This window comes from Mustelus asterias, chromosome 9 (assembly GCF_964213995.1).
Source record: "Mustelus asterias chromosome 9, sMusAst1.hap1.1, whole genome shotgun sequence".
In the NCBI taxonomy this organism is placed as follows: Eukaryota; Metazoa; Chordata; class Chondrichthyes; order Carcharhiniformes; family Triakidae; genus Mustelus; species Mustelus asterias.
The window spans coordinates 27488809-27516233 of NC_135809.1; the positions used below are offsets into that span (position 1 = coordinate 27488809).

General features: G+C 41.9%; 1 protein-coding gene across 2 annotated transcripts in view; it reads left to right on the top strand.

Annotated features, from left to right (window-relative positions):
• Positions 1–27425, top strand: part of asz1 (ankyrin repeat, SAM and basic leucine zipper domain containing 1) — a 76358-nt gene that overhangs the window by 29791 nt on the left and 19142 nt on the right. For both annotated transcript variants that reach the window (XM_078221165.1, XM_078221166.1), the window contains 7 exons: positions 3861–3972; positions 12109–12220; positions 12606–12740; positions 13432–13559; positions 17688–17763; positions 18313–18369; positions 24459–24571. In XM_078221165.1, coding sequence (XP_078077291.1) covers positions 3861–3972; positions 12109–12220; positions 12606–12740; positions 13432–13559; positions 17688–17763; positions 18313–18369; positions 24459–24571 — 733 coding nt within the window. The remainder of the gene's footprint in view (positions 1–3860; positions 3973–12108; positions 12221–12605; positions 12741–13431; positions 13560–17687; positions 17764–18312; positions 18370–24458; positions 24572–27425) is intronic.

The window sequence follows — 27425 nt, forward strand, 5'->3', positions numbered from 1 at the left end:
TTCACATAACTCAAAGGTTCTTGCAAAGGAAAAAGCACATAAAGGAAAACAAAACAAAATCGTTCCAAATTTTGCATTAACTTTCTTTGTAGCTATACAAGACATTTCCACATTCAAATTGATGCATAGTAGAAAAACTAAGTAAATTCCATGGCACAGGGTTTCTGAAAAAACTGATTCTTAATCCTAGACTATATAACTCAAGATGGGCATTCTTGGATCACAAAGTCTTGTGGAATATGGTCAAAAAGGATATATTTAAAATCCTGTTACAAATACTGACAAGAATCTCATCAATACCTTTCAGTCTGAGAACTTTTTCAGACCACTGGCTTCAATTTCGCTGATACTTAAGGTTTTGTCATTTGGAAACATATTCCCCCTCCAACAAACAAGATCAGTGCTCTGAATACAGCCTCAAAATGTTAGCTCTGTTTCTCTCTCCATAGCTGTTGCTACACCTGCTGACTTTTTCCTGTAATTTCAGTTTTTATTTCAGATTTCCAGCATCCGCAGTATTTTGCTTTTATTAAACAATATCGCAAATTGTTTGCTAACCTTTTTAATCTCTCATTTATGCATCTTGCATGATGAGAATTAAGCTTCTAATTAATCTATTTTGGAGGGTGTATATGAATTAGGGCAAGATCTTAAAGGTGAGTATTTTCAGGGCTTTAGTTATTGACAACTTTGAGACATGACAATGGGATAGGTGGGACAAAGTTGCTGCAAGTTGGAAAAAAATGAAGTCAAATTGGAAACAGTCCCATACCAAAAATTCACCAACTCTGTTGCCTATTTAATTTTCTGAATGGCTATGACGTAGGTTAATGTAAAATCTCAGCTACTTTGTTCCGTTGTATATGTTTTCATTTGTAAATTCTGCTTTTTAAATTGACCCCATCTGTGATCACAAACCGACTGTGCTAAGACATTCATTCATATCATTTGTAGTTACTGAGCTGAAGAACATTGCATGTAGTGAACAGATGGTTAAGAGTATGTTCAAGAGGGTAATCGGTGCTTGAGGCTGCAAAAGGAAGCAATTATTGTGCATGCGTCAGAATTCCAACTTAGCTACTTTATAAAATAACTGTGTGCAATTCATGCATTCATTCTGCAATTCCTGCCAAATATTATACATGGGCTGTTAATTGTATTTTATATTGTGAATTGAAGCTAGGTGTTTTAATCAGTGAGACTGCCTTTCCTACATAAAATGGCAGTAGTGAGGTCATGCCTCACTAACCTGGTGGAGTTTTTTTTTTGAAGAAGTGACGAGGGAAGGGCCGTGGATGTCGTCTATATGGACTTTAGTAAAGCGTTTGACAAAGTACCTCATGGTAGGTTGGTGCAAAAGGTTGGATTTCATGGGATAAAGGGGGAGGTGGCTAGGTGGGTGGAGAACTGGCTTGGTCACAGAATGTGGAGATGCCGGCGTTGGACTGGGGTAAGCACAGTAAGAAGTCTCACAACACCAGGTTAAAGTCCAACAGGTTTATTTGGTAGCAAATACCATAAGCTTTCGGAGCAATGCTCCTTCGTCAGATGGAGTGGTCTCTGTTCTCAAACAGGGCACAGACACAGAAATCAAATTACAGAATACTGATTAGAATGCAAATCTCTACAGCCAGCCAGGTCTTAAATGCACAGACAATGTGGGTGGAGGGAGCATTCAACACAGGTTAAAGAGATGTGTATTGTCTCCAGACAGTACAGCTGGTGAAATTGTGCAAGTCCAGGAGTCAAGCTGTGGGGGTTACTGATAATGTGACATAAATCCAAGATCCCGGTTTAGACCGTCCTCATGTGTGCGGAACTTGGCTATCAGTTTCTGCTCAGTGACTCTGCGCTGTCGTGTGTCGTGAAGGCCGCCTTGGAGAACGCTTACCTGAAGATCCAAGGCTGAATGCCCGTGACTGCTGAAGTGCTCCCCCACAGGAAGAGAACAGTCTTGCCTGGTGATTGTCGAGCGGTGTTCATTCATCTGTTGTCGTAGCGTCTGCATGGTTTCCCCAATGTACCATGCCTCGGGACATCCTTTCTTGCAGCGTATCAGGCAGACAACGTTGGCCGAGTTGCAAGATTAGGTACCATGTACCTGGTAGATGGTGTTCTCACGTGAGATGATGGCATCCGTGTTGATGATCCGGCACGTCTTGCAGAGGTTGCTGTGGCAGGGTTGTGTGGTGTCGTGGTCACTGTTCTCCTTAAGGCTGGGTAGTTTGCTGCGGACAATGGTCTGTTTGAGGTTGTGTGGTTGTTTGAAGGCAAGAAGTGGGAGTGTGGGGATGGCCTTGGCGAGATGTTCGTCTTCATCAATGACATGTTGAAGGCTCCGGAGGAGATGCCGTAGCTTCTCCGCTCCGGGGAAGTACTGGACGACGAAGGGTACTCTGTCCACCGTGTCCCGTGTTTGTCTTCTGAGGAGGTCGGTGCGGTTTTTCACTGTGGCACGTCGGAACTGTTGATCGATGAGTCGAGCGCCATATCCTGTTCTTATGAGGGCACCTTTCAGCGTCTGGAGGTGTCTGTTGCGATCCTCCTCATCCGAGCAGATCCTGTGTATTCGGAGGGCTTGTCCGTAGGGGATGGCTTCTTTTACGTGTTTAGGGTGGAAGCTGGAGAAGTGGAGCATCATGAGGTTATCCGTGGGCTTGCGGTACAGTGAGGTGCTGAGGTGACCATCCTTAATGGAGATGCGTGTGTCCAAGAATGTAGGGGGAGCTATACGATAAATGGCAGAATCATAAAGGGAGTAGATACGCAGAGGGACCTGGGTGTGCAAGTCCACAGATCCTTGAAGGTGACGTCACCGGTGGAGAAGGTGGTGAAGAAGGCATATGGCATGCTTGCCTTTATAGGACGGGACATAGAGTATAAAAGTTGGGGTCTGATGTTGCAGATGTATAGAACGTTGGTTCGGCCGCATTTGGAATACTGCGTCCAGTTCTGGTCGCCACACTACCAGAAGGACGTGGAGGCTTTAGAACGAGTGCAGAGGAGGTTTACCAGGATGTTGCCTGGTATGGAGGGGCTTAGTTATGAGGAGAGATTGGGTAAACTGGGGTTGTTCTCACTGGGAAGACGGAGGATGAGGGGTGACCTAATAGAGGTGTATAAAATTATGAAAGGCATAGATAGGGTGAACGGTGGGAAGCTTTTTCCCAGGTCGGTGGTGACGTTCACGAGGGATCATAGGTTCAAGGTGAGGGGGGGAGGTTTAACATGGATATCAGAAGGACATATTTTATACAGAGGGTAGTGGGGGCCTGGAATGCGCTGCCAGGCAAGGTGGTGGAGGCGGGCACACTGGGAACGTTTAAGACTTATCTAGATAGCCACATGAACGGAGTAGGAATGGAGGGATACAAAAGAATGGTCTAGTTTGGACCAGGGAGCGGCGCAGTCTTGGAGGGCCGAAGGGCCTGTTCCTGTGCTGTATTGTTCTTTGTTCTATTTTAAAATGACCTTTTTTACATTTTGCTAAACCAACTAAAACTTATTGAACAGTTCTGATAGTTTTGATTTAACAAAATGTTGCATATTGAATTTGTTTGGGGGTGCCTAAGTCGCTACATTTCATCACACTTGCATTACTTAATTTTTCAACACATCAATATCACATTTATTTAATAAATATGTAGCTTTATATATTTTGCTTGAAGATTGAAATTTAATCAGCAATTCATATTGGTGCAAGCAATAGGTAGCACTATCTTAATTATCTACTGCATAGGTAATTTTCACATTTGCATCAAATTGTTAATATCCCTTTCCTTATTCATTTCATATTTTATGTATTTCCTCTTGGTAGTTTCCCTTTTTACAGTAATACATTTTGTGTTTTAATTCCATAGATCAGTATACAGTATTGATGGCAGCCTGTGCTAGTAATGAGTCAGAAGAAAAAGTGGTAAAGTGTACAGAGTTGCTGTTGTCCAGAAATGCAAATCCAAATACCTTGAGCAGGTATGGAACATTTATAGCTATAAACTGCATTGTGGAAAGAGGTCCAAGGTTACTATCCTTCTCTAATTATAAAACTCGGCATGGTGTTGGCCAGAAGCAATTTTTTATATGCTTGCAGCAGAGAGATGATTAAAGCAGGAAAATTAATTGTGCAGGATTACGCCAGAATTTTACCGGTTCTCCCCGCCCATCAATGGGTATCGTGGCTCTGGTGCTGGGAAATAAAACATTAGGCGCCATAAGCCTCTGTGTCGGGACCCACCAAGTAAGTAAATTATTCCTAGAGCCTGTTGCCATTTAATCTTGTCATCCACAGTCACCTTACTGAATCAGTTCTTTACACAGTGTTGGACTATACGTCCCTTCTTGATTTTGCATCCTTCAATGCTGCTGTAAAACAGATATTCTTTAAAGGAGCCAGTGGGCTGAGTCTCTCCAATAACCTAGTATTCTATGGGAGTTAAAATCCTTCAATATCTAATTTTGAAGTTCGCTCATTTTGCATACATATTTATATGCTCCATCCCCTCACTTTCAGAAATCAGCCTTGTAAATGTCCTCCTGCACTACTCATTATCTGTATAACCTCCTTTTTGCAAAATTGTTTTGGCTCTCTCTAAAAGGAAGGTTATAGGAGGGAGGATTTCTGAAATGATAATAAGCTTTCAAATCATTTTGAAGTACTACAGAAACAAGCACATACCCATATATATTTTGAAAAGCTTTGACTCAAGCTCAGAGAAGACCTCTGGTGGTAGCAACCTTTAATACATTGTAGTTCTGTACTTTAATACGATGTAAACATATCAGAACCACTTTGGACCATAATCACCCTTTCACCCACCGCTTGCCATGGTGAATTTGATGTGTTTGGGTATTCAGGAACCTTGAACCAGTGAACAGACAAAATCAAATCTGGCTACTGCCATTACCATTAAAGGTTATCTCGGGATTATTGCTTTCATAAGTTATTTGGGTGCTATTGTTCACTTGAACACAATTTTCAGAGTTTTATCAGGCTGAATTGACTTCAGAGCTGCTGTTAATGTTCTTCTGATTCTAACAGTGGGTACACTTTATCCCACGCCTCAAGTTAACTGTTGAAATGGCTTCTGTCTTTTAGTTCAAACCCCATCCTCCAATCATACCTTATGAACCCTGATAAACACCTGGAAAAGACCAATATTCTACCTTCAAATCACTCCTGGATCTCTCACGCTTCACCTGTCTCCAAACTCCGATAACTCCATTGATGCTTCATGCGGTCTCCTTCCTATTATCAAAGTAAAAATACAGTACTGATAAACTTTAGCAGCTCTAGCAGCATCCTCCTTATTATCTTGTACCTATATCCTGTTGACTAACAGGTTTCTCTGTATTAAGCTTCGGTGAGGAGGGGTAGGTGAGGGGAGAGGGATCTTTGATTCCAACAGGTATTTTTTAAAAAGGATATGTTTGCCAATTCATTAAGTGTTTAACTGTTTACATGCTGTGACTGTGAAAGACACGTGGATGGGTTTCCTTAAGTCAAGTGAATAATATTTATTGTACTTAACACCCAGCCCTAAGTAAAAGTAATAAAAAATCTCTGACTTTCACATAACACACTCAAAGTTCACACATATACATAAATAAGTTAGAGTAAAGGATAGATTGAGGAATCATTTTAGAGTCCAATAAAAGTTAAAGGTATATGAGACTTGTAGATTGATGACTTTGGATAGTTTCAGGCTGACAGTGTGGAAAAATACCCAGCTATGCCCTAGCCACAATAAGGACAAATCCAATTATCACCCAATCTTTAGCAATGTGGTGGAAGGTGTCATCAACAGTGCCAGTAATCAGCACTTGCACAATAATAATCTGCACACTGGTGCTCAGTTTGGGCTCTACCATGGACAGCCAGCTCCTAACCTCATTACAGCATTGGGCCAAACATGGACAAAAGTGCTGAATTCCAGAGTTGACTGAGAATTGACTGCCATTGACATCAAGGCAGCCTTTGACTGAATGTGGCATTAAAGAGCCCTAGCAAAACTGAAGTTGGTGAGAATCGGGGAAACCGCTCTACCATTTGGAGTCATACCTAGCACAAAGGAAGATGGATGTAATTGTTGGAGGTCAGTCATTTCAGTCCCAGAACATTGCTGCAGGAGTTCCTAAGTGTAGTGTCGTATATCCAACCATCTCCAGCTGCTTTATCAATTACATTCCCTTCATGATAAGGTCAGGAGAATGAACGTTCACCGATGATTGCACAATCTTTCACACCATTTGTGACTTCTTAGCTACTGAAGCAATCGGTGTCTTTTGTGAAGCAAGACCTGGACAACATTCAAGCTTGGGCTGATAAATAGGGTGTAACATTCATGCCACACAAATACCAGGCAGTGGCCATCTCAAATGAGAGAATCTAACCATCTCCCTCCTGTTGACATTCGATGACATTACCATTACTGAATCCCCCACTATCAACATCCTGGGGTTTATCATTGACCAGAAACTTAACTGTACTAGCCATATAAATACTACAAACAGATCAGAGGCTGGGAATTCTGTGGCGAGTAATTCAGTTCCTGACTCTCAAAGCCTGTCCACCACCTACAAGGCACAAGTCAGGGATATGATGTAAAATTCTCCACTTGCCTAGATAAGCACAGCACCAACAACTCTCAAAGCTCAGTGCCATCCAGGACAAAGCAGCCAGCTTGATTGGCATCCCATCAACTATATTAAGCATTCAACCCCTCTACCACTGACACGCACAGTAGCAGCAAAGTGTACCACATACGAAATGCACTGCATCAACTAGTCAAGCCACCTTCAAAAGCATTTTCCAAGCTCTTGCTAGCCCCATACCAATTACAGAGAAGGCCATCTCTTATCACTTTCTTGTATCACTCTCTACTTACATCCCTCTTCCATGTCCCAATCCTAGCTCCTCATGTATCTATACTGGAAATACTATCGCCCAAATTCACTTACAACTATTTGAAATTCCAACTGTTTACCTTCTGGCCTTCCATTCACCACAGCATTTCTGAAGCTACTGATACTGGCCTCACCACCACATCTAATGTCCCAATCCTCAATAAAGCTATTACTCTGTCTCGCCCTGCGGTTTGGTCCTGATCTCCATTCCCTTAAGTCCCTGTAGCGCAGACTTAGAACTGTAGAAAATTTACAGCACAGAAGGAGGCCATTTAGCCGTTCTTGTCCATGTCAGCCCAACAACACCCAGGCACCTTTTTTAATACCACCTTCCTGCACGCGGCCCATACACTGTATCTTATAGCACTTAAGGTGCAGATCTAGGCACTTTTTAAGAGTTTAGGGTCTCTGCCTCCACCACCAACTCCAATAGTGAGTTCTAGACACACACCACCCTCTGTATAAAGTGATTCTTTCTTATGTTCCCTTTACATCTACTGGCACTTATCTTGAATCTATGTCTCTTGGTTCTAGAATTCTTCATCAAGGGAAACAATTTTTTCCTGTCTACTCTATCTCTTTCCTCTCATAATTTTGTACCGCTATCAAGTCACCCCTCAGCTTTCTTTGTTCCAAGGAAAATAACCTCAGCCTATCCAATCTCTCCTCATAGCTATACTTTTCTAACCCTGGCAACATTCTTGTAAATGTCTTCTGTACTCTCTCCAGAAAAATTACATCCTTCCTGTAAAATAGTGACAAAAACTGCACACTGTACTCCAGTTGTTGCCTCATCCAGAATTTCGCCTTTAATATTCTATAGCTCTGCCAATGAAGGAGAGCATTCCACTTCCAGACTTTTCTGGACTGTATAAAGCACTTGGAGATCCTCCCATCAGCTGAAACTGCTCACTATTCCAGGATCATCCTGGAATACGAAGGTAACCCACAGTTTATTTTCTCAATTACAAATCATATCTTCTCTCTGTTCCCTGCACCCTCACCTTTAACTGCAAGAAACCCATTGACCTTTTTGTCATTAAAGTTGAGACCATCCAACCAGTTGCCTCTGCTGCATCCCTCCTCTCCAGTAGCTCAACTGTTTGAGCTTCCTACAATGGTCCCATTTCCCAAACCCAACCTTAACCTCACATCTTGCTTCAGTTTCTCACCTGTTTCCCCTCATTCCCTCTCTGAGCTCATCTTGTCCATGAGACCCATCTCCTGCCCCTTCAATTGTATTCTCATTAAACTGCTTACCATGCAACACCTCCCTCCTGGTCCCCATGTGAGAGTTCATGATTCTTTCTTACCTCAGATTTTGTCACTCTCCCCTTAAATCTGCTGTTATCGCCTCTCTTAAAAAAGAGAGGTGATACTACTGTCCCGTCTCCATCTTTTTTTCTTATTCTTGAATATGTCCCCATCTCCCAAATGCGTGTCCATCTTCCTGGAGCTCCATGTTTAAATGCCTTCAGTTGGGTTTCTGCTGTTCCCACACGACCAAAGCAGCTCTTATCAAAGTCGCAAATGTCATCCTATGTGATTGTTACAAAGGTAAATTTTCCCTCCTTGTCCTGCTTGCCTTCAATGCAGTTGACCACACAATTCTCTTCCAGAGCCTCTCCACTGCTTTTCAGCTGGGGGAGACCACTCTACCCTGGTTCCATTCTTCCCTATTTAATTGTGGCCAGGAAACCACTTGCAATGGCTTCCCTTCCTGCTCCTGCACTGTTAGCTCTGATGTTCCCCAAGGATCTATCCTGGGCCACCTCCTAATTCTCACCCAAAAGCAGTGTTAGTTTTCACATTAATGCTGCTGACACCCAGTTGTTTCTTACTGCCAATTCTTGACTCCTCCACTGTTGCTAAACTATTAGACTGCTTATCCAACTGGGTAAGCAGAAATGTCCTCCAATTAAATGTTGGGAATATTGAAACCATTGTTTTTGGTCCCTGCTCTCTAAACTCACTTCCCTGACTACTGAATCTAGCCCTCCCCCGGCAACAGTCTGAGATGATGCAAGTCTGTTTGCAACCGTAATGTTGCATTTGACCCTGAGATGAGTTTCCAACCTCATTCATGCCACCATCAAGATTTGTTGTTGCGCCCTTCAATTCACAGCAAGTGCCATTCACGTGTCATTCCTGTGCTCATTGACCTACATTAGCTCCCTATCAAGAAATGTCTTGATTTTAAAAATTTTCAACCTTGTCAAATCCCTCCATGGCATTGCCCCTCCCTCTCTCTCTCTCTTATCTCCTCCAGTCCTTAAAACCTATGTCATTGACAAAATTTTTGGTTATCTGACCTGATGTCTCCTTATGTGGCTAATGGTCAATTTTTGTTTTATAATGCTCTTGTGAAGCTCCTTGGGACATTTGATTGAGTTAAATGCTCTATAGCAATACAAGTTGTTGGTGTCTTCAGTGTGCCGATTATATAACCTCTGGGTAAGTACAACACATTAAAAGGAACTTGTTGCATGATGTTAAACGCTGAATATGACAGAGGTGTTAGCTGTTTTCCAAAACCAAAGGAATATCATTTCTAGGCAAATACTCCATAGGTAAGCAAACAATAAAAAGTTATATTTCAGAATTATCCTTGTAACTATCCTCCAGTTTCCAATCTATTCGTCATTTTGAAGTAAGGGTGCCTAGTATTGCATGCTGGTTTATGGATGAGGCCACACAATTAAATCAATTACACAAGGTTAAAATAAGCAGTTTAAATTCCAATCGCCTCTAAATGCCTAATAAACTTTGACTGCCATACTTTAACCAGATAGCTTCAAGATGGTAGGTTAACAATCTAAATGTGCAACTGCTATAAATACAATTTATTTTGTGACAGAAACGCATCAAACTCAGGGCTGGGACTTTACTGCCCACCCGCCACAGGAATCGAAGCGGGCGAGGGGCGGACCATGGAAAGGTCTGTTGACCTTGGGCAGGATTCTACGGTTTCAACACGAGCGAGACCATAAAATCCTGCCCCCGAGCCATTTTTCATTTTTCTTTTCTTTATTTTTCTTTCCATCTGTGCTGGTTCTCTCCTGTTCCTGGGTACCATTCTGTCTGTATGGGTTACCGTTTGGCATCCTGATCCTGATCTCTCTCAATGCCTATACATATGGACTTGCAGTAAAGATTGACCTTTCTAACCTGGGTTGCTGAAACCGATAGTAGCTTCTTTCACGAATCCTACTGAGTTCAACTAACTGCGTCAAAGATGGTTCAGTCTGACTCAGGTACTCATTGCTTTAACCAGTTTGGCTACCTGGAGAATGGCCACTTTTCATTCTGTTATTGAAGTGTTACGCCAATTTTATCTTTCATGATTGTGCTTCACTTGAACACAAGCTCACACTACTGTGACTCCGGTCACTACAGTCTGTGGTTTTAGTTTACTTCCATGTAATTGTAACCATATTTTTGTTACGAAGGTGCCAACTGTCCAAAAATTAAACACCATAGAATTTACTATTTGCTCTTGTATATTTTTGTGAACTGATTGTCTGGCAGGGGAAGGGCAGTTGTACTGCACTGGGAACCATTTAAAAATGTGATTTTTTTTTTAAAGTCACAGACTTTAGATGGTTGTCAACTGTGTTAAAATAGCAGTTATCCAGAAATAGAAGAATTAAAACCATGTTGCACCCCGTCCCCCGCACCTCTCCCCAAAGCCTGACCTGACTCATAACTCTAATGAGCAGAGCAGCAGTCCAATTCCATTGCCACTCCAATGGAATTTACAGGCCTGGAATTAAGCCTGTGCATCGTTCATTTGGGGCCCGATTTTACCATTTTGATTCTAAGTGCTGAATCTGGGCGCAATTCAGATCCGACTTGGAAACCTGTTCTCAGACGCTCCCATACGCACTTAGCCTGAAAAACAAATCGCGAGTCTGAATCGTGCTGTGGGCGGGGCTTATCGCGTCTGAAACGTTGCTGCTCCGATTGGAGCCTTCAACTGCGCATTCGCAGTGAAATAAAATTTGAAAAACGCGCTCCTGTCACATCGCTCCCAGGTTGTAAAAAGTGGATAAAGCGGCCTGGGAGCGGCGACCCCCACAGATATCGCCCCACCCCCACAACAGAACTGTCCCCCTTATCCATCCCCCGCTACCCAGACGGATCGTGACCCCCTGCCCCCCTTCATCCCCCCCCCCCCTCCCCACCGATTGCCTGGAGAGTGGCAGTGGACCCCCTATGCCCCTGCCCCCCCCCCGGCCCGAGATCCATCCCCCCCCCCCCCCCCCCCCCCAACCACCACCACCACCAAACCAGAGAATGATTGGGCCTCCTTCCACCCCCCCCCCCCCCCATCCGCCAGAAAACCATCTGGCCTCCCTCCCCTCTCCCGACCAGAGAATGATCGGGCATTCCCCCCCCCGCCACAACCAGAGATACATCTGACCTGCCTCCCTCCCCCTCCACCAGAGAACGATCGGGCCTCCCTCCTCTTCCCCACTCCCCTCACCAGAGAATGATCTGGCCCATCTCCCTTCCCCTCCACCACCGATCTGAGTTAGAGAGCCGTTGGAAGCTCTGAACTTACCTCTTTAGAAGCTGGAGTGCCCAGAACAGACCTTTGCTGAGCATGTCTGTTTCGTGCTGAATCTGGACGGGCAAACGCAATGGTAAAGGGGGAAGTGCTGGCAAAGTTGGGCGGGCAGCCCATTCAGTTTAAATGCATGCAAATACATTTAAATCGCCATTGCACCCATTTCGGGCACAGGTCAGATCGCGGCCAATTTCGGGCCTTGGTAAAGTGGGCATCTGCACGAACGTGGGTGTGGATCGCGCTAATCGCCTCATGCCCGACTTTACCAAGTTTTCGCACCCAAAAACAGGCGTGACACAATGGTAAAATTGGTCCCTTGATTGCTTTTCTGGTGTGCTGTTTCTCACTGGAGCTTCAACTCTTGTGCTTAAAGCAAGGATTTAATTTCACTAACTTTTGCCACCACGACTAAAAACTTACGTACTGTATAAGTTCTCCAAGAAATACTATGGTTGAATCATTGTTAATGAGTGATTACATTGAGTTTTAAATGTTTCCCATATAAAAAGGTATTAATTAATGCAGGTGCAGTTCTGTGTTAAATGTACATTTTTTTAATGAAGTGCATCTGTGGTAATAATGTTTTAGAAATGTGTGCTTTGATTACAGGTTTACTGGTTTTGTTCTCCTTTCAGGAATCAGATGTCCCCACTGATGTACGCAGCTAGAGAAGGACATACTCAGACTATTGCACTGCTGATGGCTCATGGAACAGAAATAAATATCCAGGATGAAAATGGCTATACAGTAAGCAACTTCGGTCAAGTTTCATTGTTTGCACTAATATTTGAAAAATATCTTTGATTGAAAGTAACTGAACTCTCTGCTTGACTGCATTGTAACAAAGCCATTTGGAAGTTACCTCGTCCTAAACGCATTTTGCTTGGGGAAGAGAGGGTGTGGCTAAATTCTGGCCAGAACATTACCAGGTTATGGAAACATTATAGTCTGTGGATTAATTTTACAGAGGGAATTATTATATTGACGTGTCTCATTCCTTGATAGGATTTTTTGCCTACTTTGTGGAAGTATTATAGGTATGATAGCTGCAGTGATTTGATGTAAAGCTTGTAATGACTTGGAAAATTTTGTGCAGCCTCTAAAATAGCCTTTTCTTCCCGATAACATTTAGGCACTGACATGGGCGTCAAGTCAAGGCCACCAAAGTACAGTGCTGAAATTAATTGAGTTAGGAGCTGATAAAACTTTGAAGACCAAAAACGGAGAGGTGGCAGCTGATATTGCTGAGAAAAATCATCATTCACAGGTAAGCAGGATAAATGGAATTGAATCTGTAGTTTTTAACAATTTCTCAGAACAAATTAGGTTATCAAGATTGTGTTAGCTGACTTTACAGGTGATGTAGCAGTACTTTTAGCGCTCTATTTAGTATCATATTGGATTGTAAGAACCAACTGAAGAATAAAATTGGTTCCGAAAGGACAATAATTAGTTAAGCAACTGAATGTCATTTTGAATGGACAAATATCAGATCAAACCAAGTCCAGTACCCCAGAATAAGAGAAAACTGATGCCCAAGTGCAGTGCCTGCCCAATTTGAGTTGCTGATGCTTGACTGGGCTCAGCATTAATAATTAAAACTCCTGGTTGAAAGTTACGTAGTGCAACTGCATAAGTCAGTAAGTGAATTCTATAGGATTACCACTGACACTTGGGTTGGAGAAAACAAAATGAAAAACACAGAATATACTTCTGTGTTATATTTAATTTTGTTATTGTCTGTGCTTAATAGGTATGCAATATGGAAGCTAGTGTAGTTGGCTATGTTTTTGCTAAAATAGTCTATTACAAATTTAAACACAATTTTCAAATTTAAAACTGGTTGTTCAGAGATGCACATGCGGACCACGAATAACAAATGATATATAATAAAGATCGCTGTTTGTTTCACTATAATAAAGCAAAAACATTTTTTAGTTTGTTTTTTCTCCCTTCAGTTAGCATCATTACTCTCAGTGACTTCAAATTCATCTTTATTGAGAAAACTGCAGAATGTATCTAAAGAGGAGGTGATTTTCAAACACTTCACAAGTCATTCTAATGCAGGAAAGAACACCAGATTCTGGTAATAAACAATATTCAGTATCTTGTTAAAAATTATGCTGGTAATGTTTTGATTTGTATTACTTCATAAGAATTTGTTGAATTCTGTATTTTCCTATCGTACTCTTTAACAATTTTAATAATTGTGTCTGACTAAATATTTGTCAATTTAAAACACAGAGCTAGAAGAAATTGTTGCATGGAAATGGTTCTAAATGATGACTACTTAATATAAAGGGAAATATTCACTTACTCCATTTTAATCTCCCTGGAATATTGAATAATGCAGTAGTTGCAGGCGATGCAGTGGTTGCAGGTAATGGTGATGGTGGTGTTCCCATGCATCTGCAACCCTTGTCCTCCTTGGTGGTGGAGGTTGTATGCTTAGGGGGAGCTGTCTGAACAGTCTTGGCGAGTTCATGCAGAGCATCTTGTGCACACTGCTGCCGTCACCATACATCGGTAGTGGGATGGAGGGAATGTTTGTAGACAGGGTGCCAATCAAGCAGGGTGCTTTTTCCTGGATGGTTTTGAACTTCTTGAGTTTTGTTGGAGCTGCACTCTTCCAGGCACGTGCACAGTATTCCATCACACTCCTGACTTGTGCCTTGTAGATTGTGAACTTGCTTTTGGGGAGTCAGGGGGTGAGTTACTTGTCACAAGATTTCTTGCCCTGATCTGCTCTTATGACCACGGTTTTTATATAGAAAATAGGAGCAGGGCGAGGGTGCTTCGAGCCTGTTCTGCCATTCAATATGATCATGTCCAATTATCTTTCTCAACACCTTACTCCCACTTTCTCCTCTCGTACCCCTTGATGCCTTTAGAGTCTAGAAATTTATCTGTTCCCTTCTTAAATATATTCAGTGACTTGGCCTCCACAGCTTTCTGTGGTAAAGAGTTTACAAGTTCACCACCCTCTGAATAAAGTGGTTTCTCCTCATCTCAGTCCTGAATGGCATACCCTGTATCCTGAGACTATGACCCGTTTTTCTAGAGCCCCCCAACCAGGAGAAACATCATCCCTGCATCCAGTTAGTGCAGCCCTGTCAGAATTTTAAATGTTTCAATGCAATTCCCTTATTCTTCTAAACTTCAGTGAACACAGGCCTAGTCGACCCAATCTCTCTTCCCACGACAATCCTGCCAATCCAGGAACCTGTCTGGTGAACTTTGCTGCACTACCTCTATGGTGAGTATATCCTTTCTTGGGTGAGAAGATTAAAACTGCACACACTACTCTTAAGTCTGATCTCATCAAGGCCCTGTAAAACTGCAGTAAGATATCCTTGCTCCTGTGCTCAAGTTGTCTTGCAATGAAGGCCAATGTATGATTTTGTTTCTTAACTGCTTACTGCATCTGCATGCTTGCTTTCAGTGACTGGTGTACAAGGACACAAATACATGTGTGTAAACATTTCCCAATTTATCACCATTTAAATAATACGCTACCATTCTCTTTTAAGTAGATTACTTCACACTTATCCACATTATATGCACCTGCCATGTATTCGTCCACTCACAAAACTTGTCTAAATTACCATGAAGCTTCTTAACACCCTCCTCACCATTCACAGTTCCATCTTGTGTTGGCTGATCAGTCCAGTTCAGTTTCTGATCAATGGTAACTTCAGGATGTTGATAGTGGGGGATTCAGCAATGGTAATGCCATTGAATGTCAAGGGCTGATGGTTTGATTCTCTCCTGTTGGAGATGGTCATTGCCTGATACTAATGTGGCATGAATGTTACTTGCCACTTGTCAGCCCAAGCCTAGATATTATCCAGGTCTTGCTGCATTTGGACATGGACTACTTCACCATATGAGGAGCCATGAATAGTGCTAAACATTATGCAATCATCAGCGAACATCCCCACTTCTGACCTTATGATGGAAGGAAAATCATAGTTGAAGCCCCTGAAGATGTTTGGGCCGAGGACACTACACAGAAGCTCCTGCAATGACTTCCTGGAACTGAGATGATTGAACTCCAACAACCACAATCGTCATCTTTTACTCCAACCTGGCCCTGGGGCGAGATTTCCTCCAATACCCGTTGACTCTGGTTTTGCTAGGGTTCCTTGATAGCATATACTGGGTCAAATGCTGCCTTGATGTCAAGGGCAGTCACTCTCACCTCACCTCTGGTGTTCAGCTCTTTTGTCCATGTATGATCAAGACTGTATTGAGGTCAGGAACTGAGTAACCCAAGCAGAACCCAAACCTAGCGTTTATGAGCAGGTTATTGTTATGCAAATGCAATTTGATGACCCCTTCCATCACTTTACTGATGATTGAGAGTAGACTGATTGGGCGGTAATTGGCTGGGTTGGATTTGTCCTGCTTTTTGTGTACAGGACATACCTAGGCAATTTTCCACATTGTTGGATAGATGCCAGTGTTACAGCTGTACCGCAAGTGCTTACTAGGGGCGTGGCAAGTTCTTGGAGCGTAAGCGAATATTGCCAGGGCCCATAGCCTTTGCAGTATCCAATGCCTTCAGTTGTTTCTTGATGTCATATGGAGTGAACAGATTGGCTGAAGACTGGCATCTGTGATGCTGGGAACCTCCAGAGGAGGCCGACTGAGATGGACCATCCACTCAACACTTGTGGCTGGAAATGGCTGCAAATGTTTGAACCATGTCTTTTGCATGGATGTGCTGGGCACCTCCATCATTAAGGATTGGAATATTTGTGGAACCTCGACCTCCACTGAGTTGTTTAATTGTCCACCACCATTCACAGCTGGGAGGACTGCAGATTTGACCTGTTGATTGTCGGATCACTTAACTCTGTCTATTGCTTGCTGCTTGTACAATTTGGCATGCGAGTTGTCTTGTGTTGTAGCTTCACCAGGTTGATGCTTCATTTTTAGGTATGCCTGGTGCTGCTCCTGGCATTCCCTCCTGTACTCTTCATTGAACCAGGGTTGATTCTTTGGCTTGGTGGCAGTGGTGGATTTGTGGATACACTGGGTCATGAAGTTACAAATTGTGGTTGAGCGCAGTTCTGCTTCTGATGGCCCACAGCGGCTCATGGATGCCCTGTCTTGAGTTACTAGATGTGTGCAAAATCTATCCCTCTTAGCACAGTGGTTGTTACACAGCAATGATGGAGGGTAGCCTCAATGTGAAGAGCGGCTTTGTCTCCACAAGAACTGTGCGGTAGTCACGCCTATCAACATTGTCATGGGTAGATGCATCTGCAGCAGGCAGGTTGGCCAGGATGAGGTCAAGTATTTTTTTCCCTCTGGTTGGTTCCCTCACCACCTGCTTCAGACTCAGTATGTCCTTTAGGACTCAGCATTATCAGTCTGTAGTGATGCTATTGAGCCATTCGAGTACATCCTGTGCCTTTGCCATCCTAGTTGCTTCCTCCAAGTGATGTTCAGCATGGGGCATACTTACTTACCAGCTGAGTGGGGTGTTGTATGTCGTAATCAGCAGAAGGTTTCCTTGCCCATGTTTTACCAGATGTCATGAAACTTCATGTTGTCCGGAGTCATGAGGCCCAGATTAGTCAGTTTGCTGAGTTTTCGACTTGTATATTATGTACTTAATTTTTGTTTCTTTCACTTAATAAAAAGTGATCAGTATTGTCCAGCAAAATCACCAGAAATGAAGAACAACAGTAAAAATGTATAAGATTATCAAGCATATAACGTCGAGATGTTCAACAAGAGTTCAGTTTATTTAGTGAGCTCTAACATTGAATTGGCCCCGGACAACATGAAGTCTCATGACATCAGGCTGCTGACTCTGATGCCCTGTGAGCCTACCACAACAACAATGTATATTCAGGTACCCATCACATTGCGGGACATCAGATAAAACATGGGCAAGGAAACCTCTTGCTGATTACTACGTATAACACCCCACTCAGCTGATGAATAAATACTCCCCACTTTGAACACCACTTGGAGGAAGCACCTAGGGTGGCAAAGGCATCAGATGTACTCATGAGGATTAATAGCATCACTACAGACTGATAATGTCATAAATGCTGGGTGTCAGGGCCAATCAGATGTAATGTATTTCTGAAATCCTGTACATAGGACCCCATGTTATTTTGAATTATGTAAAGATTTTTTGTTTTAACCATTATGCTCTTTCCTGCAGTATATTAAAAGATTTGATGAATTTTTATAGTTCAACTTCAAACTTTGGTGATGTAGAACTGTTTCTATCTGGACTTGAGCTTGAACACTTGCAGGGATTATTTGAGGTGAGTTTGTTCATTTTCTTGATAGCTAAAAATATTTACATTAACATTGGCACTTTGTATAGCCACTGAGTTATCTATTAAATATCCAGTACTGCTACCTTGCTTTTGTGATTTTTATCTTTATTTTGAATAAATGTCAAACATTTTATGTGTTCTCAAGTACAGGCTAGCCTAGTTTTAAAAATGCGAAACAAAAAGTAATTTTGTTATGGGGGATAGCTTTTCAAACTTTAGGTCTTTTACCACTTGCACAATAGAAATCCAACTGAGACCAACATAGAAGTTGATTTGTGAAATGTTTGCAATAACTTCTTAAACCTAAAGAAGTATCTAATCTATACAGTTTGTTAGGCTATAATAGAAGATAGAGTTTAGGATTAATTCACTATGGAAAGGATTATGATTGTTTTACAAGCTGTTAAATTGGTACTGTATAATATAGTTGCATGTTACTGTCCCTCCACTGGGGTTTAAAATCATATCCATAAAACAGAGCATATGTAAAAATATACTGACTTTTTAAAGTGCATTTTATTATTACTCCTGTAGGCGAATGATATATCTTTCAGAGGACTTCTGACCATGGGGAAAGAGGACCTTGAAAAGGTTTGCTCACCGTTTCTTTAAATATCTTTTAGTTAAAGAACTATAGTAATCATATATCTTCATACTACAGGACTAATAAAAGCTTGATTTCTCCTTATTACCAGTGTAATTATTATTTCGGTTTCATCAAAAAAGAAATTTGATTTAGAATTAAGAGTTTTGTGATCTTTTAAATAATCTTCCAAGTGAAGTATTTTAACATTTATCAATTTGAACACATTGACCCTATGATAAGGGGACAGTTCCCTTATTAACATTTGAACAATAGGAATCCATGCCACAATGGGTATATCTATGACATCCGCCATAGTAGGGAACAAAAATATCTGGCACCATTCTGCTTCTTGATCTTATTCACAAGCTTTTATCCAGGTTTGCAATGGTCTTTCACTAGGAATACACCAACATTTTTGTTGTAACAGTGCCATTGTGCAACTTTCCAATATTTAAGCCACGAATCACTTAATTAATTTGCGGTACCATCCTATTAGGATGTCACTTATAAAAAGGAGCAGCTGTGATCAGTATGATCAGCATGAACGCTATGAACTTTATTTGCTATGAGAAGCTTACAAGAAAGCCATTTATATTATTTGAGTGAAAAATTCTGAAAGTTGCTTGTTAATCAAAAAACCTAACAGAGTAAAATAGAAAGTCTTACTCAGGTGGACAAAAGTGAGCGATTAAAGCAAAATACTGCGGATGCTGGAATATGAGACAAAAGCAGAAAATGCTGGAAAATCTCAGCAGGTCTGACAGCATCTGTGGAGAGAGAATAGAGCCGATGATTCGAGTCTGGATGACCCTTCGTCAGAGCTGAGCTCATCCAGACTGGAAACATTGGCTCTATTCTCTCTCCACAAAAGTGAGAGATTGTTGGCATTGAATGGAAAATAGTCAACTCTCCAAATATAATCACATCAGTGAAATGGGTGGGACAGCCTTAAAAATATTGAAAGCAAATCATCAGGTATTAGATGGAAAAACGTTAGAACAAGGATAGAGTGAGAAACTTGTCCTGTCCCAGCTGGGTGGTGTACCATGTGATCTCCCATGTCTTCCCTTGAACAGGTTATGGGACATTTGATAGTTTCATAGTAACAATTTAAAGGGCAAATCAGGCAAGGAATCCCTGAAATGTGTACAAGGGAATTTTCTTCATCGGTGCCATATACAGGATCCCTGTTAAGGCAAGACTTGTTTGACAACACCAACAAGCCCACGACCTCTACCACCTAGAAAGACCATGACAGCAGACGCATTGGAACACCACCACATGCAAGTTCCCTTCTAAGTCGTACGCCATCCTGACTTGAAGCTATAATGGCGTTCCTTAACTGTCACTGGGTCAAAGTCTGGAATTCTCATCCTTTGACAGTATCCTTCACTGTGTCTTTGTCCTTCATCCGGGTATTTGAATATTATATAAAAGGAACAAGTGATTGTAGCTTTGCCTTGTATTTCTTTTTGTCAATAGCTACTTGTACAATAGTGTAATACAGGGCATAACACTAGTATCCCCTTATGCTGTGAACAGTGCATTTGTGTCTTTCTCATTTTCAATTTCTCTGAGAAGAAGTTTAATGCAAACTGTTAAACCATTTTATTTTACATCCCATGAGCGCACAGAACGACGGCCATGATTAGATTCATTTTTAAAAGCTATTTTTTTATTGTCACTAGCCTACTCTTTCAGGTGTCCTGATTGAATTCTGATCCAGATCTCCTGGCTCTGCTGTTCTAACAATTTATCCTGTAAAAAAAAACAATATTTAGCTCCGTCATAGCATGTTTAACAAATCTTGCATTGATGCCCACAGCCCTTCTTCCCCCCACCCCACTGTGGCAGCATAGTCAGGTAACCCAAAAGTTGTAAACCACCTGAAAAGCTTATATTTTATGTTTCTTTTTAAAGAGTTGAACTTTCCAAGCCTTCCTTTACAGAAGGGTTTTTAATTTTCAGGTAGAATGTTCTCTGGTGTGCTAAATGCTCAGTTGATTTGGGGGATAGGAAGGGGTTTTATGTTTTGACGATGTCTTGCCTGTACATCTGTGAGCATTAACCTATCACTCAATAACTTTAAATGTCATGTTAGGTATTAAATAAACATAAGTAATTTCCCACCATTATATACTCTGTTCACCAAAAATTGTGTTGGAAACTGTACACACTTCTATACTTGGGTCTGAAAATACTGGCTTGCATTGTACTGAAGTCATTAAGCTGTCTGATTGTGACTAACAGCCCATAAACTAGTCAAGACTCTACAGTTTATGATTTGACAGAATCGACTCATTAAGCTCACACCGTGTCTTGATGCTGTTTCTAATACCACAAATAATCGTTCGTTCAACAGTCTAATGGAGAAAATTACTCTCAATTCCATATACATTTGAAAAGTGAAAAAGCTATGCTTTCAGCACACTTTTGAGTGGTAAACTTTATTCTGTTTGAATGTTTCTTGTCACCTTTCAACTGCATTTGAATCATTTCAGCAATCATAACAATGAGGGTTTAGGAAATATTGACCATAAAAAGCTATTTGGTCGAATGAACTTGTGTTCCAAAGATCTATAATGTACTGTACCTTGTTTAATCTTCTAAAGGAAATTTCAGCATTTTTCTCCTGCCCTTCCCAAATGTAGTAGGGTATCTCTGCACCCCCATGTCTTGTATTTTAGGCTTGTCCAGCGAGCATGATTGGCGGGTCTGGAAGCAGATGTGAAATCTGCTCCCACCTGCAATTAGCTTCCAACATTAAGTTCACGATGTTTTCTTTGCTGATTAACTCTCAACCATTGTGAATCACGCACTGATAGAGGCTCAGCACTGCTACGGGGGTGGATAGTGAATCTGCATCAGAGGGGTGTTGAGATTTTCCAGGGGACAGACTGCTGTACTGATATCCTATGCTGTAAAGTGTGGCTGGAATAAGTCTTTTGGATCAGAACTTGTGCTAGGTGGGATGGAAATGGCCGGAGTTAGTTGGCCCCTGGCTTTTCAGATGATTTTACTGGAAGCTGTGAGTGGATGTCGGGAGATATTGCTGTTTCATGACGGCAAGAGGAGGCCACCGCACTTAGCACTTAGTTCAGTGGCCATGATGTAGTTCGAAGGACTTTGATGCAGTTCAGAAAGAGGTCCAATGACCTGTGCTCTTCCAGGGTGAGTATTGATTCCATTTGTAACTGGAGAGATATGTTTGTGTGTGACAGCACTTGTTTGGGGCTCATGACTGTGAAATCCTGAGCTTAACCTTGCACATATTCCTGTGCTGATAAAGATTGCATGTGATCAGACAAGATGGCTGGAATGTAAGTAAGGGTGAAGTCCCACAATGTGACGGGTACCTGAATATATGTTATTGTGGTAGGCTCACAGGGCATCAGAGTCAGCAGCCTTCCTCCAATACAGCTGCTGGCAAAGGGGAAGCAGCAAGATGTAGCACTCGTAAGAGGAAATTTAAGTCACAGAAGAGGTTTCACGGGTGAATCATTTTTCATTAACACGTGTGTAATGGTGTATGTATATCTCACACTTCACTTAAAATGTGGGATTCTGTCAAATGGCCTTAGTGTCCTTGTTGCACTTGTTAGGGAGGAGGCCTGGGAATCGTGCGCAACACGTCGACTGTGATGAGAAGTTTACTTCAGACATAGGGGAGGGTGACTGGAGGGCTTCATGAGCACAGAGCAGTTAGGTGACAGTATCCTGGCTTTGGAGTCCTAATGGAAAGTCCTCTGAATCAAGGCCTCTCTGACTCCCATAAGCAAATTCAGTGCTGGATCCGGCTCCTAACTCCAGCTCTGATCAGGCTGCTCCTCAGGCTTAGCGCTCGATTCTGCGGCTGCAGTCTCTAGAACAGCAACCTTGGACTCATCCTCCAAAGGGACCTTGAGAGAGCCAGATTGTTTAGGGCGCAGCAGACTACTATAAGAGAGACATGTTCCAGAAGCTGTTTCAGTGACCCCCTGAGCAGTCCAGGCAGCAATACCTCATCTTGAGTATGTCTATTATCCTCTCAATTATTGCCCTTGAGGAGGCATGACTGCGGTTGTAGCTCTCCTCTGTAGGAGCCGGCGTTGTCATCAGCCAACTTTTTAGTGGATAGCCTTTGTCTCCCAGCAACCAGCCGATACAATGAAGAGTCTTGGCACCGGGGAATGACGCAGGATGCAGGCACAATGGCAGCTTCTGGTTACCCGGCACAAACCTGCAGTATCTCATGCTAATGGGCATACACAATCTGCACGTTTAGAGAGTGGAATCTCTTTTTATTCATAAAGGCACCTGGCTCCTCCGCTGGTGCCTTGATGGGCACATGCATGCACCCAATGGCTCTCCGAATTATCTCAGATTCTACTTTTACGATGAAACCTCCGACTACTTGAACTGAATGATGGTGTTCATCCTTGGGAACAGTGCACTGTAACCAAATTGATGCAGATTTCTACAGCGGATTGAGAGACTCAGCAGAGATCACCCACTGACCCCTGGAATGATCCTGTGGCATAAAGGTTCAGGGCTATTATCACCTTCAGAGTCACTGCTGGGGGGTGGTGGTTGGTGTTCCCATGTGCTGTTATTGTCCTTGCTAGAGTAGAGTAAGAGATGCTGTGGGAGAAACCTTGGTCAGTTGCTGCAGTACATCTTGTTGATGGCACACACTGCAGATATCGTGCACCGGAGCCACTGAAGATGGCATGGTTGAAGGGTTGACCTTGAACATGGGCAGGAGAATCGGCAAGAAGGCAGAGTTTTAGAGCGGACAAAAGGGCAGTGATTCCAGAGAAGGGAGAAAAAGCACAGTTAATTTGAAGATTGAAATCGTCAATGAAGAATCCACTTCACAGTGCAGAAGCTGAAGGGAAAAAAACATGGTTAAATCTGATAACCCAGGGTGAGAATCAAATTTCCTAAATACAAACACTGGCCAGGATTTTACCAGCTTGCCCCGCCCATCGATGGGCAGAGCGAGCCAAGAAATCTGATCACACCCGATTTCGGGGCTCATGCAATCTTATGAGAGTCGGATTTCCGATGCGGTCAGCCTCTCGCTGGAAATGGACGAGAGGCTGAATAAATTAATTTATTGTAATGCTACTTTATATAGCATCAGCGAGCCCGGCACTGAATCGTTCAGGCTCACTTGCCCTTGCAGCCTTGCTGGGCGAGGTCCTCTCCAGCAAGGAAAGTACCTGCTCCCCATGAGTGGGGAACAGTCATGTTGGCCTCACTGAAGGCCATTGAGGTGCCCTGGGGAGGCTAAGGGCAAGGGGGGGGGTGCCCCTTGGGCAGTGCCAGGGGCTGAGGCCTATGGTGGGTGAGGCTTGTGGGGACAGGGTCTGAAGGGGCAGCCCGCTAGGGGAGGGAGAGGTGGCCATTGCCGCTCTGCATCACGATCGGATTGGGGGCTGGGGGGGTTGGGTGTGATCGGTCTGGGCAGTGGGGGCTATATGCCCGTGCGGTATGGGGCTTGCGATCGGCCTCAGGCCTCCACAGCTGTGGGGGGTTGGTTCAGCCAGGCTCCAGCAGCAGGGGCCTGACAGCTCGCTCTCTGTCTGTCAGACCGTTGCTGTTGGAATTGCACATGTGCAGAATCAGAGGTCCGCGCATGCACAATAGCCCCCTCTGCAGGCTGGCTGGTGAATTAAGCCCAGCCCACTGCTTGCAGCAGTGAGAAATGGTCTCGACTATTTTTCAATGTCTAAGTCTGTAAGATTGGACATGAAAGCTCATCCAAAAAACAGATCAGGAACTCTCCCATTTTCACATTGGTTGGGCACTTAGAATCATTCTTGTAAAATTCCGCCCATTAGGTTTGTTTGTTTATCACCCCATTGAGAAATTATGACTTATAACTGCAAATTGCCAAAAGTATGCAGAAGGTGTATTATTTTGAATAAAGGTAATTATAAAATTATTTGCATGTGAATGGCTTTACACACAGTGTTCGTTGTTGCTTACGGATTCCGATGAAACATGAAAATACATTTAATCGTCAATGGTAAATTTGTAGAAAACTATGAAAATTTCTAAATTTATCCTTGTCTGAGTCTAAATTATAGACATTTGAATCTTTATGCAGATTAACATTACTGATCCAGATGACCAAAGGAAAATTTTGGAAGCTGTTTGTGAGATGCAGCCAGAAGACCTACAGGTTGCCCAGTTACCTTCACTGGACAATTTTGATTGCAGGTAATAAAAAAAGTAATGAAATGGCTAACTACTTTGCAGATACTTTTCTAACAGCGCAGTGGCTGTTCTAAAAACAAGTGCCATACTGAGTAGTCAGATTATATTTTGCAGCAGTTTGTCATTCATCTCAACACCAACCTCTGTTACAACTGTTGCTCCAAAAAGGTAACTAGTGAGCGAATGCTGCATTGTTGGAAATGCTGTTATTTAGATAGAACATGGAACTGTCGTCTTATTCAGAGGGACTTGAAAGATTCCAAAATGGGATTTTTCCCATGAATTAGTGAGATTAACTTCTGTTTTTGTGGAAGGGTTGACTGCCATATTTTCCTACGTAATACTGCACTTCAAAAGTAATTACATGGCTGTGAAGCACGTTTGAGGCATCCCAAAGAAATGATGCCATATAAGTTTCTTTATTCTTTCATGAGAAATGGGTGTCGCTGGCAAGACCAGCATTTATTTCCATCCCTGGTTGCCCTTGGACTGAGGACAGTTAATAGTCAATCACATTGCTGTGGGTTTGGAGTCACATGTAGGCCAGCCCAAGTAAGGATGGCAGATTTCCTTCCCTAAAGGAAACCAGATGGGTTTTTCCGACAATCAGTGATTATCATGGTGACCATCACTGAAGACTAACTTTATTAATTGAATTTAAATTCCACCAGCTGCCGAGATAGAATTTGAGCCCATTGTCTCCAGCGCATTGGCTGGGCCTCTAGATTACTAGTCAGTTATCATTACCACTACACCACCACCTCCCCCTACAAGTTCCATTTTCTTTTAATTCAGGGGAACAACAGTAAAGTCATTATATGGAGTCGTGCAATCACCTTTTGTATATATTCATCCTACTTACCAGAGAAATTGGAGATGCGTGTCCCAAATGTGAAATGCTTTGCGATATCCTGCGATGTGAAAGGCACTAATTAAATTTGTTTTTTCTCTCCCTCAATTTACTAGCCTTGCACCTAGCCTTGCAATTGGCTGTTGTACACTACATTAATGGAAGGCAATTCTGTATATGATGGTATTAAATGATACTTACTAGTGTCCTCCCCAGACCCACCGGATCCTTGATCTTGTCTTGGAGAAAGGAACAATAATGTTTCTCTTTCGACTGAGTGCAGCTATTAAGAATGTGATTGCTCTTGACTGTAAAATCACTCTAAATCTTAAAACCAAAATTGCACCATTTTGCTCCTTCAGATAACATTTGCAAAGGCTTACGAAGGGAAATCAGCATTGCATTATCTTAAAATGACTCCCACTAGTTATAAAATATACACATTTAAAATATTTTATTTATTTACTGGTAATGAGTAAAATTAGTACACTGACATAGAAAATTCTCAAAGTCAAGAAAAGAATTTGAAAAATTACTTATTGGGACAAAGTTAGGCAGACTGCAGGGGAACAAGCATATTCTAACTCAGCAAGTAAAAGTAAAACCATCCTCATTTGAAAGTTTGCCCTCTTAATCATTTTAAAGTTAAAGTGAATAATTTGATCTAACAAAGTTATTGGTATTTCTTAATATTAAAGACTAAAGCATCCATTTAGGTATAAGATCGTTCCTGTCACCATTAGAATTATTTTGCAATGAAAACCTCTGTCTCCATTCATGCTATGTCCTTCGAATTCATGAAACTGTTGAGGGTCATTCATCAGTAACAGATAATTGTCAGCGTGTCGATGTAGTTTCTAGAACGTTCACATTATTGATGTTCTTCAAGCAAATATTGCAATTAATTACGTGCCGTGGAAGACCTTGCCGTAAGCAGACAGGCATTGAAACCCTTAATTCCTCTGCCTCTCTGTAAATATGCCTAAGTTCACAATGTCCCTGAGATTGTCAGAAAGTTTGGATTTAGGTTATGGATGACAGAGGGAATGCGATCAACTATTATCCTGTCTTCCAAAATAAGCTGTGCTTGAATTAATCCAATGTGAGCACCCTCACCACCTCACTTTTGACAAAATGCTTTTGAAATCAGTGTTTTCAATGAAAACATTTTGCTAAGATAATGTTTATAATATTTGTAATCTAAATGGTTGGCACAAGATCCATTGTTACATTTTACATCTAGAATGTGCTTGAGATATTTATGTTTTCCTGAAGTATCCCAAAAGGAGGTTTTTCTTGTTCAGTTTTCTTAATTATCGAACATTTATCACCTATATTCTACGTTGAAGTTGCAAAGAAAATGTTAACAAAATTTATTCTATTCCTTGATAAATTAAGTAAGTATTTTATTAATGTATGAGCACACAACCTTTTTAATCTTAAACTAGGTGTCAGAATAAAGCAGTCCAAACAATTCCAGCTGGCATTGGTGTTTAAATTACTATGTTTATGGTAAAAATTGTTAGACACACAGAGTTCAGGAATCTAACCTTGCAATCTGTTTCTGGGATGTGTTTATATACATTTTTTAGTAATATCTGGAGTTCCATCTATCATGAGCTTTCTGTGGTACACATAAGGTAGTCATGCAGTGATTTTTAAAAAATTATGGAAATATGCATTTGTTGTTGGTGGTTGAGTGGGAGTAGGGGGGGGGATGGGGGCAGACACTGCGAATGTTTCAGAAGTCATGTAACTTCAAATGTGTACATTTAATTAATCTGCACGTTGTCAGATCAGAAACTGATCCAAGCAAATATCCTCACCGACCATCACAATTAAAACAGCTAAATTTGGAAAGCTTTGAAATCTACAAGTTTGTCATTACTTATAACCAATTTTAGAATGGTGCCCTCATGGTTAAAATGTTTCCATAAAAAATAATAGATTCCTATTGATTATTGTCTTTTAGTTTGACTGTAAAATAAACAATAGTGTCCTTTGTAG